Source organism: Pseudorasbora parva, chromosome 18 (assembly GCF_024679245.1).
Source record: "Pseudorasbora parva isolate DD20220531a chromosome 18, ASM2467924v1, whole genome shotgun sequence".
Taxonomy (NCBI): Eukaryota; Metazoa; Chordata; class Actinopteri; order Cypriniformes; family Gobionidae; genus Pseudorasbora; species Pseudorasbora parva.
In genome coordinates, this window is record NC_090189.1 from 2,964,974 (window position 1) to 2,983,754 (window position 18,781).

At 38.6% G+C, this 18,781-nt stretch overlaps 1 protein-coding gene across 1 annotated transcript in view; it reads left to right on the forward strand.

Moving 5' to 3' along the window:
* The window catches only part of LOC137046941 (WD repeat-containing protein 7), a 169,008-nt gene that overhangs the window by 33,686 nt on the left and 116,541 nt on the right, over positions 1-18,781 (forward strand). Inside the window, 3 exon segments of the mRNA XM_067424450.1 lie at positions 2,997-3,192; positions 7,168-7,382; positions 18,237-18,470. Coding sequence (XP_067280551.1) covers positions 2,997-3,192; positions 7,168-7,382; positions 18,237-18,470 — 645 coding nt within the window.

Here is an 18,781-nt window from a genome sequence, read left to right on the forward strand (position 1 = left end):
TTGTCAATAATTACTTACCCTAATGTGGTTGGACAGCCGTCAGACTTCCCTTCATCTTCACACACAGATGAAGATATTAGTGTTGAAATCCGATGGCTCAGAAAGGCCTTCATTGACACCAATGCCATTTTATGATTAACTGTTGTTACTGAAAGTTATTTGATAAAATGTAAATAAATAATTAAATAAAAAAAGAATCTAGAAAAATGTAAAGGGAATTTTGGGAATTTTTTTTTACGTAATTATGGGATTTCATAAGGCCCAACAAAACTTCAGATCCTCACCGGTCAGCAGGCACACAGAAGAGAATATTCTGTCGTCATTTAATCAGCCGCACTGTTTTTTGTCTCGTAAAGGTTCGTCTCTAGACAGTGAAAAGTTCATCCGGCTCTAGACGGCTGCAGGATTTCTAATCTCTGAGTCTCACCTCGGTGACCAATTAGACAGAAACTTCCAGCACTAAATGTCAGGCGTAGAGGCTGCGACGCCTCTGAAACGAACGCAATCAGGAGAGATGCCTGCGCCGTCGTCATGGAAACGCTCCGAGTCTCCCTCTCTTAAGTCCTGTTCGACCTTTGCAGGATTTGTGGTGACCTTAGGTGAAGTGGGCTGCGCTGCGTTCTCATTGGATTCGCACTGATATCATTTCCTCCGCCATTGTTGGCAGCTTTTGATTTCTCAGTGGTGTGTCTTTCTTTCGATGTTTTTGGCATTTCTCAGATCGCCGACAACAGCCGTTTCATTCAGCTAAAGTGAGACAGAATCGATCAGAGCGCCTCTCTTTGGGCTTTTCATTTTATTGTGAATGAAAGTCTGGCCATACTTATTACCAGCTCGCAAGGAAACTTTAATAGACGTTTAAGCCAAAGCAACTTACAAATGAAGAGGACAGGCATAGTGCAGCGTTATTCATTTAATATTAATTAGACCAATCAGAGAGAACATCTAGGCTGCTCTGCTCACAGCTAACAAATTTTTGTTTCCCAGAATGTTCGTTTTAAAGGTTTGTTTTTTAACGTTCCCCTGGCGTTATTCTAATGTGCCCAGAATGTTCTTTTTAACTCTTTCCCCGCCAAACACGGAAATTTCCGTTATTTGTGAGAAAACGCTTCCAGGCCAATAACGGAATTTTCCCAAGCGGGTAATCTAGCGCTCGGGAAGCGCTCCACCCATCGGGGCGGCCATTGCTAACCAAGCCATCACCTGCTGTTAGCATCCCATTGACTCCCATTCATTTTTGAGTCACTTTGACAGTGAATAACTTTACATCTGAGACATTTAAAGACTCCATTTGTCCATTGTTTATTTCTAAAGAAACACGACAATGCATAAAAGGCTCCATTACCTTGTATCTTACACTATCGCCCCGCAGAAGCTGTTTTTGTAAAAATAGGCTAACGATTGCATCATAACCAACGCGACTCTGTCGCACAGTTGAGAAATGACTGTATAGACAGGAGGAGACGCTCAGAAGCAATCTTTACTGTCTATGAGACAGTCGGGGGGACGTGGAGACATAAAGTCTGATAAAGTCAAGGGAGAAGAATGGGGAGAAGCCCATAGTGAGCCAAAGGCAACGGGAGAAAACATTTAAACAACGTGATTCAGATTTCACTTTCCACATCTACTAGAAGACCTACAGCTGTCAGACAGGAGGCTCACGTCACATCTACGTCCTCAAGCTCAGTCTGAGCCGGCGCAGTTCGCTCCGCCATCAGGAAGTGAGTGCCTCTAATTGGCCTCATTTTCGGCCGTTGAAGTCAATGGGAACGCTCTGTCCATTTCTTTTACTGTCTATGAATTTTCCGGGTTTCCGTGTTTTCACTGTCGGGCGCTATTGCGCATCTTCTGAATGAGAGTCCTGAATCTCCTGATCAAAACACACGCGAGTAAGACGCAGTGAAACGAGCGGTCGCATGTAATCATATGCATATATAACGTGATCATCCTCACCATTAAACAGCATATGAATCAAAGCCTAATGTTAGTGAATGAAATGTGGCAAGCATTAGGAGTGTTGATGGACTCCATCTCCTCATCTGTGTTTGATCATCTCTGAATCTGATCTGGAGTCAGTCTTTTCTCAGCTTTTTGTTCAAAATGTTGCTTTTTTTATGAAACCTATCCATATTCAAGTGTTGATAAAAAAGGAATGCATGAAGCTAGAATAAAACGTTTTTTTTTTTTTGTTTAAAAGAAGAGGGTCAGCTCTTTATTTTGATTTATTGCATGCTCAGATATTCATTAAACTAAATATTCTATGGGCTATTCAATTTTGGTGAAAATTGTCAAAAACCCTGGCGGTGGCTGGCAACTTTTTTTTTAAACGCTGGCGGGGAAAGAGTTAATGTTTATTTTTAGTTAGCCAGGAAAGTTTTCTTAACAGAAATAAAATGTTAGCTTTTGGTTTGTAGAAAGTTAATCTAACGTTTTTTTAACGTTCCCCTAGCATTAGTCTAATGTGCCCAGAATTAGTTAGCCAGGAAAGGTTTCTCAACAGAAATAATATGTTAGTTTTTGTTTCCCAGAACATTAGTTTTTAAGGTTTGTTTTTGGTTTGTAGAACGTTATTCTAACGTTTTTTTTTACGTTTCCCAAGCGTTAGTCTAATGTTCCCAGAATGTTCTTTTTAATGTTTATTTTTTAGTTAACCAGGGAAATAAATGTTAGTTTTTGGTTTGTAGAAAGTTATTCTAATGTTTTCCTGATGTTTAATTTTATGGTTGCAAGAAATAAAACCTAAAAAAAAAACATTCCCAGAACGCTAGTTTTTAAGGTTTGCTTTTGTTTTGTAGAAAGTTATTCTAATGTTTCCCTGACGTTTAATGTTATGGATGCAAGAAATAAATCCAAAAGAAAAAAAGTTTGTTGTTTTTTGTAGTTTGTTTTATAGTTTCTGGCTTCCAGAATGTTTGTTTTTAAGGTTTGTATTTTGTTTGTAGAACGCTATTTCTAACTCATTTAAGGTCCTTCTGTGTGTCCTCTGGTCTCTGCAGACGCGTGTGCAGCACTGTGTGTGTTCGGTGGCCAGCGATCACTCCGTCGGCCTGCTGAGTTTGAGGGAGAGGAAGTGCATCATGCTGGCCTCCAGACACCTCTTCCCCATCCAGGTCATCAAATGGAGGCCGTGTGACGATTACCTGGTGGTGGGATGCTCTGACGGCTCCGTCTACGTGTGGCAGATGGACACAGGTGAGCACGGGGTCAGGGCTCGAAGGCTAGACGTCATCCTCATAGTCTCCTGGCAGCTTTGGCTGATTAATAGAGTTTTTTGGAGACCCGTCTCTCTCGATCTGTGCTCATACACGGGCCGATCTCGTGACAGACACGATACACAGCGCTGGAGATCCAGTGAGAGAGAGCGTTTAAATTCACCACAGAATTAATAACAGCGCTACTGTGATCTAGTGGAAGCGTTCGGCGCAGAATTATCTCTTATGAACCACAGATATCAGATCAGACAGAGCTGACGCGGAGACAACATGAGCGAAGGTCCGGGGTTTCAGTCACAAATCACCAACATTCACCATGATTTACTGTAGTAAAACCACATGGATTTAATGTTTTTGTCATTATTTATCTCAGGATTCATACAACCTTTTGAGATTGAAATTCAAGCACTTTCCAATGGTTTCATACACTTATTTGTACACGTACTGCACTTATTTCCAGCACTTCAAAGCTCTAAATATCCAAAATATGCTATTTTTAATGTGATGGTTTGTAAAACAAAAAGTTTAAGGGTGCGTTCACACTTGTCATGTTTGGTTAGATTAAAACGAACCCTGGTGTGATTGCTCGTTTAGTGCGGTTCATTTGAACACGTGTGAACGCTGCCATCCGAACCCTGGTGCGCACCAAACAAGCGGACCGAGAGCGCTATAAAGACGGGTCTCGGTCCGCTTCCAAACCAACTCTGGTGCGGTTCGATTGATATATGAACGCAACACGGACCAAAGACATGTAAACAAACCAAAAACCGGACGTAATTTCACAAGATGCGACGCATAGTCAGCTGATTTGACGACGGGGAAAGATCGGTGTATCCAAAATGAGTAACGTTAACGTTAGAGGGCAAAAGGAAGAGCCTCATCAATATTTGGTCCGATGAGCATGTTTCGAAAATGCTAGAAAAACGCACTAAAAGCAAACTTGGTTCTTCTCATCAAAGGACCCGTGTTGGCCAATTGTCGGTATAGATGACATCCGTCTCTTTTCTGCACAACGGAGGAAATCCTGCTGCTGTTTTGAATGTTTTGAACATTTTATGAGCTCTTCATGAGTTCTCAACGGGTAAAAATAATGCCATATGGACACTCATAAAATGATCACATTTAATCCGGCACACAGCATTGTTTTGAGTGTTCGGTAAGTAAGTTCCTACGTCATATAAGCCGACCAATCAGGTTGTGAGCGTCTCCTTTTGCCTTTGGTTCGGTTACTTTAGGTTCGCTGTTAAAGGGTGCTTTCACACCTGCCTCATTTAGTTCGGTTGAATCGTACTAGAGTTCGTTTCCCTCTTTGGTGCGGTTTGTTTGGTCAGGTCTGAAAGCAGCAATCGTACTCGGGTGCGCACCAAAAGCGGACCAAACAAGCGTACCGAGACCTCCTTGAAGAGCTGATCTCGGTACGCTTTCAAACAAACTCTGGAGCGGTTCGTTTGTGGTGAGAACGTGATCCGACCTCGAACAGAACCAACTGCAAAAGTACTGATCATTTTTGGACTGAACCAGCTGCCGTAGTTAGCTGCGCTGACATTGTGTGCATGACATTATTACCTGATAGATCATTGGCAATATTTTCGGGAAGATGAGCATGTCTAGAATAATAATGCACGCCTCCGCTTGAAGTGACGAGTGATGCGCACTTGCAGTTTACAGTGCATTAAAACGTTGTTTTCAAGCTGCATCCACGCTTCATTATAGAAATGTTCTGTTTGCATACTGTGGTAAATACTCACAGTGTAGAAGATTATGGCCAGGGACAAAACCAGCCCGCAGTCGTCTCTCCATAGTGTTAATAATAATAATAATAATTTTATTATTAATAAAATGAAATGGTTCGTTTCAACTGGTTCGGACCAAAGCAATCAGTGTGGTGTGAAAAGGAACCAAAAAAGCTGAAAAATGCAACAATGTATAATTGTTTGCCCTTGGTTCGGACCAAAATGAACCGAACTAGAGATGTGAAAGCACCCAAAAATGCCAGTGTGAACGTTAAGCGGACCAGGACTATATGTTTTGTTTTTGTTTTTTTGGTCCGGACCAAACGAACCAAACTAACCGAACTACAAGTGTGAACGCACCCTAAAGGGGTCTTGTGAAAGAAATAGTCTTTTAGTTTATTTATTTAATGTTTAATCCATTTTGTGGCAAACAAGCATTTTTCTATTAAAAAAAGATATCAGTGCCCACCACTATAACCAGCAGAAGAGCACTTATTGATTAGCCATTTCCACTCCCTAATATATGGAGAAAAGTACGAAGTCAAAAGTCTCATGAAAAACTAAATTACACAGAAAGGAAGTAAAGAGCTCATTTAATAATCACTGAAGCTGTCGGTCAGTTCAGTGTGAGAATATTGAAGAACAATCTATCTTTAATAAGAGCATAACATTTAAATTTTCCCTATACTTTTTTTGCACATTACTGTTGTTAATAATAGTTAATTTGATCTGCATATCAATTAGTAAACCTTATACTGTGTATTGCAAAAGATATATTGCCCGTTTATACTGTGGAATGGTCTGGGTTATTCACATGCTGAAAGTACACCCCTCTACCAAGGGTAGGCGCTCTACCAAGCTGCAAATATTTTACCTAAACAAAATAAAGTTAAAACTTGTTTTATTCAAGAATTTCTTTGTCATGCAGATTGATTTTAAGCAGGAGGGGGAAAAAATCGATTAAAATCGTAAATCAATTTTTTTGGCAAAAAATCTGGGATTTTTTTTTTTTGTGGCCATATCACCCAGCCCTACGTTACACACATCTGTGTTTATATATGCACTGACAGCCTGGTATTATGAGAGCAGAGTAGAAGAGAACACACTCAATCAAACTCAAACACACACACACACACACATACACATTCAAATACACATTGAAGCTCACACTCAAACACTTAAACACACAGACACGCAAACCCACATTCACACACACAAACGCTTAAACACGCACACACAATCACGCACTCACTCACACACACACACTCACTCAAAATCACTAGCACATACACACACACACACTCACACTCATGCACATACACACACGCACACACACACACAAACACATACATACAAACTGAAAAACACAGTCACTCATGCACATACACACACACACACACACACACACACACACTCAACACACACACACACACAAACACACATACATACACACACTGAAAAACACAGTCACTCATGCACATACACACACACACACACACACACACACACATTCGAATACACATTGAAGCGCACGCTCACACTCAAACACTTAAACACACAGACACTCAAACCCACATTCACACACACAAACGCTTAAACACGCACACACAATCACGCACTCACTCACACACACACACTCACTCAAAATCACTAGCACATACACACACACACTCACTCATGCACATACACACACACACACACTCACCCACACACGCACACACACACATACATACACTCACTGAAAAACACAGTCACTCATGCACATACACACTCACACACACTCAACACACACACATACACACACACTCAAACACTTCACACACAATCACGCACAAACTCACACACTCAAAATCACAAACAAACACACACACACTCAAACACGCACATCACACTCCAACGCACACTTGCATTCAAACACTCACTCACACACATTCACTCTCACTTATACACTTACACATTCTCAGTCAAACACACACATACACATACTCGCAGTCAAACACATGAAACACGCTCATTCACACACACACTCAAACACACACTCAAAGACACCCAAACAAACAATTAAACACACACATAAGCTGTGTCAGTGTTTGATGAGTGTTAGTAACAAAAAAGTTTTTAAGGTTTCAGTGATGATAACGCTGATGCATTGTGTGTGTGTGTGTGTGTGTGTGTGTGTGCGTGTGTGTGTGTGCGTGTGTGCGTGTGTGTGTGTGTTTCAGGAGCGCTGGACCGTTGTGTGATGGGCATAACGGCGGTGGAGATTCTGAACGCGTGTGACGAGGTCGTTCCGGCGACTCTGGACTCTCTCAATCACCCCGCCGTGAACCTGAAACAGGCCATGACCCGCCGCAGTCTGGCCGCGCTCAAGAACATGGCCCAGCACAAGCTGCAGACGCTCGCCACCAACCTGCTCGCCGCAGACAACGCAGACAAGGTCAGAAAAGTTTGTGTGTGAACTCCTCCATTATAGTCTTGAGTTCCTTCCAGGAACCAACACGTCACAATGTCAAAAAATGAGAAAGTGATGTTTATCTGCTGACCCCGAGTGCGTCCAACATGTAGGTGTGTTTGTTTCTTCAGTAGAACACAAATGAAGATTTTTAACTCCAACCGTTGCTGTGTGTCGGTCATATAATGGGGTGAATGGGGAACAATTCTGTATGAGCAAAACATTTAAATAAATATATATATATATATTCCTCATTAGTGCCTGCGCGGATCGGACGAATGAGGCATCTACATGATATATATCTATTAGTGTTGTCAAAAATATCGATATTTCGATATGTATTGATACTGGAATATTTGAAACGATACGATTCTCAGTTTTTACAGTATTGATACCAGCTGCGCTCTCCTCTCCGACCGAAAGCGAGTTGACACACACCGGCATATTCTCACTCAGCCCGGTTAACCTCTGAGCACGGCGAACGCGCGTTCTGCTGGACTGTTTCCTCATGACAGTGTGTTAGTGTTAGTGTGTGATCGGTCTGAATTTCGCGCGGGATTGCACATAAATGAATTCTACTAATCCCCGCAGATTTCGTGCTCACATCTGAAGCGCACACACACATAGCCTACCGTAATAAAGCCGCCTCTGACATGATACAAGTGCAAACATTTGGTTCGTTTTCCAGCTTATTATTGGTCAAATACACTCAAAGAATTATCAGTGCACATCTGGAAGAGTATTAACGTAAACACAGTCGCAAACAGTTCAGGAAGAACGAGTAACAGGAGCAGTGTTCAGGATCCATGCGTCCGTTAGTCTTAAAGGGACCGCAGTCATTTGTTATTCAAACTACAAAAAGACAAACGATCACTGCTCTTGACTGATCGACTTGTGTAACTTTAATAGTTTCATCTGTACGCTATTGAATTTTTTACAAAGAACATTACCCAATGTTGTTTTAAATGTAATTACTATGCATTTTTTTTATTCAGTTTCTTATCTGAATGTTAGACCTACCTGAAAAAATAAAGCAGTCTATTTAATTTGTATCTTCTATTCTATTGTATTTATTTGTGCTATTGTTTGTAATCTGTTTATTTGTTCTTATTTTATTACTGTTTACTCGTCTTTTTTAATTCAATTTGCCATTCGAAATCAAGCTTTCTTGTGCTGTGTGTAAGCTATTGCAACACAATTACCCCATTGTAAAAAATACATTGAGATAGCAAAAATTTGTGAGATAATTTTAATAGTAATTGATCAATTGATCAATAATTGTTCAAATCAAAACGATGCCCAACCCTAATAAACATGCTGGCCACATGAATTTTTAGTAAAAAATAACAATGAATAATAACAAGGTCTGTTGTCATATTAAGCATCTTATCTTATCTTATCTTTTTTTTTAATCAATTTAGTATCGATATTTTAGTCTGGTATCGTATTGAAGTCATAATTTTGGTATTGTGACAACACTAATATCTGATAGCGCCAATTTTACCTTAGCAGACGGAAGTAATAGCGGCAACCTCCCATGGTCTCTGTTAAGGCAAAATATTAATACAACCAAAAAGCTGTAGGCTTTAATTTGAGTTCTAGCCAAGTGGCAACCTCCCGCGATCTCTCTTGAAGCCAATACAGAAGTAATGTAAACTGCAATTCCTCGACTGGCCACTAGAGCGGCTCCAGAAGGAGCAGAATCTCATTGAGCTCATGTTAAAATGCCCAACTTTACAGCAGAATAAAACATGTTTACAGTCTGGTACAAATTGTGGTTTTGGCTTATACGGCTAATTTTGACCCTCATGACGACTGTGAGGGGGTTCATTATTATATAAAGCCTTAAAGTTCTGCATAATTAAGGGCGTGGCCACTTTGAGTGACAGGTGGATAGCCATTTTTCCTCTGTTCGTTAGTCATTACGTCACCTAAGCTCCGCCCACATCCCGCCTCTTTGCCCATTTTCTGTTATCCGGGAGGGACGCATAATGAAGCGCTGCCAAGATGGCGACGCCCTGCTTGTCTCTACTTTACGCTTCATAAAAGGCTCTTCAGAATCCTATGGGTGACGTCATGGACTCTACGTCCATTTTTTTTTTACAGTCTATTGTGTGAACTCCTGAAACGCTTCCATTGTAGTCTTGTTATCTTCCAAGAACCAACACAATATTCCTCATTATAATAATTAATACGCAGGATAAAGGGGCAGGCCTGGTTGAGTTAGTTAGTAGTGTGTTGAAGCTAACGATTATGGTAAGGGGCGGGGCATTTTCCAAATACCAATCACCACACACTGCTCCAGCCGACCTATCAGAGTGCAGTGTGCGTTTCAGAAGGCGGGGCTTCATAGAGACATGAACTAAAGATGTCCTTGAGATGACACTCGTCTGTGTAATGCATTTGTAAAAGAGAGTGTGTTTGTTTTATGTGTGTGTATTGATTTACTAATGACCTGCTGGTGTGTGTCTGTGGTTTGTTTCTATCATCGACACACTCTCGTCCGCGAGTGTTTATTTTACAGCACGCTTGTAAACACACTTCTCTTTCTCTGCATGCTTATAGTGCAGCCGCGTCTGCTCTCACTAACCGTCTACATGTAGAGCGGGCCGTGTGTGTGTCAGGTTGTGTTCGAGTCACTGTTATTGGCTGTCAGGGGTTTGTGTGTGTATTTATGTGTGTTTGAGTATGTTTAAGAAGTGTGTGTGTGTGTGTGTGTGTGTGTGTGTGTGTGTGTGTGTGTGTGTGTGTGTGTGTGTGTGTGTGTGTGAGTGAGAGAGTGTGAGAGAGTGTGTGTGTGTATGTGCGTGTGTGTGTATGAGAATAGAGACAGAGAGAAAGAGAGTGTGAGAGACAGAGAAAGTGAGTGTGTGTTTGTATGTGTTTGAGAGAGTGTGTGTGTGTGTTTGTGTACGTACGTGCATGTGCGTGCGTGCGTGCACTGCATTTGTGTGATATTTTCATTTGTTAGTAATAGTAAGTTACTCTCAGTCTGTGTCTGTCCGTATGGATCATGTCAGTCCAGGAATGATTTGCGTCCGGCTTCTTCATCAGCTCACTGTAAAATGGGGCACATTAACACCGTGTGTATTAAGTGAGCAAATCAGACTCCACCTTCAGAGAGTAAATGTGTGTGTGGTGTTGAATGTCCTCTAGAGGGCAGTGTGTCTCCACCGTGTGTGTGTGTGTGTGTGTGTGTGTGTGTGTGTGTGTGTGTGTGTGTGTGTGTGTGTGTGTGTGTGTGTGTGTGTGTGTGTGTGTGTGTGTGTGTGAGCCTGTTTATGTGGTTTATGAGGACACAAATTTGTATAACTACATGGGTATTACACTGGTATTACTCTATAAATGTGGTTTATGAGGACATATCAAATGTCCTCATAATTCAAATCGCCTTAAAAACACTAAATGATGTTTTTTTGAAAAAGTAAAAATGCAGAATGTTTCCTGTGATGGGTAGGTTTAGGGGCAGGGGCAGTGTAAGGGGATAGAAAATACGGTTTGTACAGTATAAAAGTCATTACGCCTATGGAGAGTCCCTGTAAACCACATAGACCAACATGTGTGTGTGTGTGTGTGTGTGTGTGTGTGTGTGTGTGTTGTCATAGGGTTGCTGACGGCAGGGGTAAGAGTGCTGAATGCAAATATTAAACTACAATAACCATATTATAAAAACTATCTAACGCTGTTGACATCATGCATGCAATCGCATTAATGTTGGGTCTTACAGCAGAAACTGCTGGATCCGGTGTGTGTTTTAATGCCTTCAGCAGTGATGTGAGTGTGTGTGTGTGTCATCACGTGACGTGCTGAGATCTGAAGCTTGTACTGGAGGAGGTTTGCAGACGCCTCAGACACTGGTCTGGGATCAGGTGTCCTGTAATGATGTGTTTAAAATAGCCAGTCTTAATGATGGCCTGTGTGTTTCTGGCCTTGGAGATGGAGCGAGAGAGAGAGCGAGAGAGCGAGAGAGAGAGAGAGCGAGAGAGAGAGCGAGAGAGAGAGCGAGAGAGAGAGCGAGAGAGAGAGCGAGAGAGAGAGCGAGAGAGAGAGCGAGAGAGAGAGCGAGAGAGCGAGCGAGAGAGCGAGAGAGCGAGAGAGAGAGAGAGAGAGAGAGAGAGAGAGAGAGAGCGCGAGAGAGAGAGAGAGAGAGAGAGAGAGAGAGAGAGAGAGAGAGAGAGAGAGAGAGAGAGAGCGCGAGAGAGATTGTTGTTATAAATTGTTACAGAAACCAAAATATCTTTTGTATTATTATTTTTATCATTTTCAGTCAGATATTTATTCTTGAACACAACATTGTCAGAAAAACAGAAATTATGTTAAATCATTTTATTTTACTGGAATGGTATAAGAATTTCAGGTGATTTTTTTCCAATTCCAAAAAAGTTGGGACACTGTACAAATTGTGAATAAAAAATAATACAATAATTCACACAAATCTCATAAACTTATATTTTATTCACAATAGAATATAGATAACATATCAAATGTTGAAAGTGAGATATTTTGAAATGTCATGCCAAATATTGGCTCATTTTGGATTTCATGAGAGCTACACATTCCAAAAAAATTGGGACAGGGAGCAATAAGAGGCCGGAAAAGTTAAATGTACATATAAGGAACAGCTGGAGGACCAGTTTGCAACTTATTAGGTCAATTGGCAACATGATTGGGTATAAAGAGAGCCTCTCAGAGTGGCAGCGTCTCTCAGAAGTCAAGATGGGCAGAGGATCACCAATTCCCCCAATGCTGCGGCGAACAATAGCGGAGCAATATCAGAAAGGAGTTTCTCAGAGAAAAACTGCAAAGAGTTTGGAGTTATCATAATCTACAGAGCGTAATATCATCCGAAGATTCAGAGAATCTGGAAAAATCTCTGTGCGTAAGGGTCAAGGCCAGAAAACAAAAATGGATGCCCGAAAACATTGGTGAACACAATCCACCGCGCCATTCGCCGTCGCCGGCTAAAACTCTAAAGGTCAAAACAGAAGCCCTATCTAAACATGATCCAGAAGCGCAGGCGTTTTCTCTGGGCCAAGGCTCGTTTAAAATGGACAGTGGCAAAATAGAAAACTGTTCTGTGGTCAGACGAATCAAAACTTGAAGTTCTTTTTGGAAAACTGGGACGCCATGTCATCCGGACTAAAGAGGACAAGGACAACCCAAGTTGTTATCAGCGCCCCGTTCAGAAGCTGCATCTCTGATGGTCTGGGGTTCATGAGTGTGTGTGGCAGCTTACACATCTGGAAAGGCACCATCAATGCTGAAAGGTATATCCCAGTTCTAGAACAACATATGCTCCATCCAGACGTCGTCTCTTTCAGGGAAGACCTTGCATTTTCCAACATGACAATGCCAGACCACATCCTGCATCAATTATAACATCATGGCTGTGTAGAAGAAGGATCCGGCACTGAAATGGCCAGCCTGCAGTCCAGATTTTTCACCATTAGAAAACATTTGGCACATCATAAAGAGGAAGATGCGATAAAGAAGACCTAAGACAGTTGAGCAACTAGAAGCCTGTATTAGACAGGAATGGGACAGCACTCCTATTCCTAAACTTCAGCAACTTGTCTCCTCAGTCCCCAGACGTTTGCAGACTGTTATAGATGTGATGATGCCTTGAAATTTAAAATCAACTTATTTTTCTCTTAACATTATACATTTTCTCAGTTTAAACATTTAATATGTCATCTATGTTGTATTCTGAATAAAATATTACAATTTGAAACTTCCACATCATTGCATTGTGTTTTTATTCACAATTTGTACAATGTCACAACTTTTTTGGAATCAGGTTTGTATATATATTATTTTTATTTAATAAGTCAGACATTTATTTTATTTAGTTCTGAAATGCTGTAATATTTTTGGATGTTTGTGTGTCGTCTGTATCTCACTTGTCGTCTTTTGCTGCAACAGTTGAGTGTGTGTGTGTGTGTGTGTGTGTGTGTGTGTGTTTGTGTGTGTGTGGGCATGTTTTTGTGACATATGAGGACACAAATGTGTATAATGCCATGGGTATGACACAGGTATTACAGGAGAGGGTGAAATATGAGGACATTACCCATGGCCCCACTTTACAAAAGGCTTATAAATCACACAGGAGGAGTTTTTATGAGAAAGTAAAAATGCAGAATGTTTCCTGTGATGGGTAGGTTTAGGGTGTGTGTGTGTGTGTGTGTGTGTGTGTGTGTGTGTGTGTGTGTGTGTGTGTGTGTGTGTGTGTGTGTGTGTGTGTGTGTGTGTGTGTGTGTGTGTGACGGGTAGGTTTAGGGGCAGGGGCAGTGTAAGGGGATAGAAAATACAGTTTGTACAGTATAAAAACCATTACGCCTATGGAATGTCCCCATATGTCACAAAAAAAACCGTGTGTGTGCATGTGATCAATGCGGGCCCTCAGACGGCCATCAGAACCATTAAACATGAGCACAAAAACTCCAGGAGTACACATTACACTGAAGGACACGAGACACGTTTACCGCAGTAAAGGAAGAAAAGCGCTCGAGTCGTACCCTAACGCTCGGCCTTCTGCTTCATTTATTTAATGCTTTGTGTTTGAAAGTTTGGGTTGGGAAGCGGTCGGCCGTAAACATCCTCCCTGATGTCTCTAATGGATCGCAGGTGCTTTGTTCATCGAATTAACATTGAATTACAATTAGCCAGCTCGCTATTTAATACAGGCCGACTGGAAGCAGATGAGATGAGATGAATGCTGGAGGGCCTAATGAGCATTAGAGATTATTACACAGATCATGGAATAAATAGATTATCCTGCGCTCAACAACTTTTGACTGATGTGTTTGAAGAAGACTTGCTGATGACTGCCGTTATCATGAGGATGAAGACGCATGCGACCCGCCCTACAGAGACATGGGACAGGGCTTTAGTTACAGGACATGAGCCTGAATTAAATTAACATAATTAATCCGCTGATATTCTTTCATTCATTCACTCATTCATTCACTCATTCATTAATTCATTTTAATTTTACTAATATTGATTAATGTATATATTAAATCATTAATGTACTTGTTTATTCATGAATATATAAATTAATGAATGATTAAATAATACATGAATAAACAAATAAATACATTAATATATAAATTAATTAATATGAATCAAAGTTTCATATATTCATCTCAAATTTAAATTTAAATTTGCCATTTTCTTTTAAATAATATATTTTAGGAAGATAAACATTTTACAATTAATTTTAATTATATTCTTTATTGATTTTTAATTTATGTTTTCATTTTATTTGTATTATTATCTTAACTTACCTGTCATTTTTTATAAAATAAAACATTTTAGGATGATGATAATAATAAATATTATTTACAATTCATTTTAATTACATTTGTTCATTAATTAATTTATGTTTATATATTCCAATTGTTTATTTAATAGTTCATTCTTTCATTTATTCACTCATGTTTTTATTAGTTTTAATTAATTTTAATTTAGTAATTGTATTTATTTTTATATTAATTAAATATTTTAAGTATTTATTCATTAGTTTAATCATTTAGTCATTAATATATATTTATTTTATTTAAATTAATACGTTTTATTTATTTATTGAAGTTACATATATTCATCTCAAATAATTAGTTTATGCAAAATAATAATAATATTCCTATAAAATAATATATTTTAGGAAGATAATAAATATTATTTGCAATATATTTTAATTACGTTCATTAATTATTTATTTTTTATTTATTTTATTTATTTATTTATTTATTTATTTATTTATTTATTTAATCGTTCATTTACTTATCAATTAATTAATTATTTCATATTTTTAATTTATTTAAATTAATGAATTAAATTATTTATTTATTAAAGTTAACACAATTCATCTCAAAATTTTAATCGAAAAATTCCCTTTAATTTCAATAAAACAATTATATATTTTAGGACCAATTAATTTGAATTACTATTTGTCAATTTGTTTATTTATATATTCCATTTGTTTATTTAATCATTTATTCATTCATATATATATATATATATATATATATATATATATATATATATATATATATATATATATATATATATATATATATATATATATATATATATTAATTCATTATTACTTAGTTATTATTTATTTATTTTTTGAAGTTAACACAATTTATCCCAAATTTTGCATTTAAAATGTGCCTATAATTTTTATCAAATAATATTCCATTTGTATAAAATATTATATTTTAGGAAGATTATAAAAATTATTTATAATGAATTTTAATTATATGGTTTATATATTAATTTACTTATTAATATGTTTTAATTAAAATCTATTTTTATTAAATGTATTTGTTAATTTATTCATTTATATATTCCATTAGTTTATTTAATAGTTTCTTTATTCATTCATTCATTTTAATAATTTTTTATTTTAATAATTTATTATTAATAATTGAATTATTTATTTTCATATTAATTTGTTCATTTAATTGTTTAATAAGTTATTAATGTATGTATTTAGTTATTTATATATTTAAATTGTATTTAAATAATAAGTTTATTTATTTATTTATTTATTGAAGTTACCACAATTCATCCCAAATTTAAAATTGAAAATATGCCTGTAATTTTTCAATAATAAAGTTAAAATGTACATAATGTTATGTTGATGTTAATGCATGATGTTAATGCATCGATAAATTCTCAATCAGTTCTCAATTAATCTATTAATTATTCTATTATAATAAAGTACAATGTTTTTCAATTTTTTCACTTTAGTCACGATGGTTTTCCAGACTGTGGGCCAAATCTGGGACAATTCTGTCATTATTTACTCGTCTCAAGTTGTTCCAAACCTGTTCAATCATTTCCTTTGACGAATATTGTTCACCGAGCACTTTCTGTCCCCATTGACTTCCACTGGGTGAGCAGCATTCATCAAAAGATCTTCCTTTGTGTTCAAGATCAGAAAAAGCGTCCGGTTGAGTGAGTTAATAATGGCAGAGCTGTCCCTTTAAGGCGAAGGGTGTGTGTGTGTGTGTGTGTGTGTGTGTGTGTGTGTGTGTGTGTGTGTGTGTGTGTGTGTGTGTGTGTGTGTGTGTGTGTGTGTGTGTGTGTGCTGGTAATCCCTAAGTTATGAGGACAAAATGTCCCCACAAAGATGGCAATATCCAAAATCCTTGTCCTTGTGGGGACATTTTAGGTCCCCAAGAGGAAAACATCTTAAAAATCACACAGAAGGAGTTTTTTTGAGAAAGTAAAAATGCAGAATGTTTCCTGTGATGGGTAGGTTTTGTGTGTGTGTGTGTGTGTGTGTGAGACTCTCCTTTTCCTTCTCATCATGGAGACGCCGATGCAGACTCCTTGACCCAAGCCCGAACAGTCAAGGTCTCATGTAAAGTTGTTCCTTTATAGACGGTTTGCTTTGAATCAGAGCGGCCTGAGGAAATACCCATTGCACTGGTTTTCTTCATCTCTTGCTCTAGGCAGAGCTGGACAGTAACTGAGTACATTTACTTGAGTACCGTGCTTAAAGGGCTAGTTCACCCAAAAATGAAATGTCAGTCATTAACTCCTCCCCCTAATGTCGCTCCACACCCGTCAGACCTCCGTTCATCTTCACACACAGTTTAAGATATTTTAGATTTAGTCTGAGAGCGTATGCAAGTGTATGCACACTATACTGTCCATGTCCAGAAAGGGAATAAAAACATCATCAGAGTAGTCCATATGAGACATCAGTGGGTTAATTAGAGTCTCTTGAAGCATCGGAAATACATTTGGGTCCAAAAATAACAAAAACTACGACTTTATTCAGCATTGGCTTCTCTTCTGGTTTGTCTTCAATCCTCAAATAAAGATTCAAACGGTTATGAATCAGCGCATTTATCCATCGCGTGTCAAACTGCTGAAATCACGTGACATTGGCGATCCGAATCATGAATTTCATAACCGTTTGAATCTTTATTTGAGGATTGAAGACAAACTCGGAGAGAAGACAATGCTGAATAAAGTCGTAGTTTTTGTTATTTTTGGACCAACATGTATAATTTTGATCATTAATGACACAAATTTCATTTTTGGGTGAACTAAACCTTTAAGTTTACTTTTTGAGTATCTGTACTTTACTTGAGTATTATTTTTTCTACTTATGACTTTAACTTCACTCCATCTGAAAGACAAATATCGTCCTTTTTACTCCACTACATTTCTATCAAGCTCCTCGAAGTCGAAAGTCGTTTCTGTCGCAGCTTTGAAAGTCAGTGGATGATTTTTTTCTTCTTTAAAGGTGTTTGGGTTTTTGCAGAAAGCCTTTCAGGAATCACTCTTGTAGAGTCTCGTGATGTTCAATGATTTCACAGCATTTATTAAACACTGATTTATAGTTTAGAGCAAAATGGAAGAAGACGGATGTCCAAATGCTCATTTAGTGGAGGATTCACATAAACAAAGTTGATTCTGTCTTCAGTGAAGGTGAACAGTGTGAGAATATCAGATGTGTATCAGTGTATTGGATCCGTGCATTCAGCCTTAAAGTGACAGCAGCTTTATAAAGAGCTTTGTATCTTTTCTACAAGTATTTAAATGAGTTTAAGTTAGTCGTATGCTAGTGTGTCAGATGGAGCATCACTGACTGGATTAAACCATGATGGCATAGTTTCCATTTATACAACAATAATAAAATAATGCGTTGACATAAAATAGTAAATTTACTTTTGCTACTTAAGTATTTTTGAAAACAAATACTTCTGTAGTTTAATTTCTGTTTTTACAACTTTCACTTGTAACGGAGTAATATTTGACCAGTAGTACTTTTACTCAAGTAATGAAGTTGTGTACTTTGTCCACCTCTGGCTGTAGGGTAACCTTCCCAAATACTCCCATAACTCGCTGGTGGTCCAGGCCATGAAGACGAATGTCACGGATCCGGACATGCACGTGCTGTTCTTCGACGTGGAGGCCGTGATCATCCAGTTACTGACGGAGGAGGCCCAGCGGCCCAATCCCACGCTCGTGTCTCCGGAGTCGCTGCAGAAAACCCCCGGAGGGGCAGACAAGGGCGGATCCTTCCTGGCCAATAAGATCTTCAAACAGGTAGGGGTGACCCCGAATAGTCGAAGATTCAATGCATCAATATGCGGAGCCGGATTCGACCACCGATCTCACGGTCGAATCTTAGCAGGTGTTATGAAACGAGGATCTTACCATTTGGCAATATGGGGGTGCTCAATATTCTATAGGGTTAATTCACCTAAAAATGAAATTGATGTCATTAAAGGGTTACTTCAGCGATTAGCATATGGCTTTGTATCAGTAGAAACCCCGGAGTATATTCAAATGATCGTGCTCCCCCCTCTTATATCCTCCTGAGACGAGAGATTTATGCATTTTATTTCTGGAAAAAT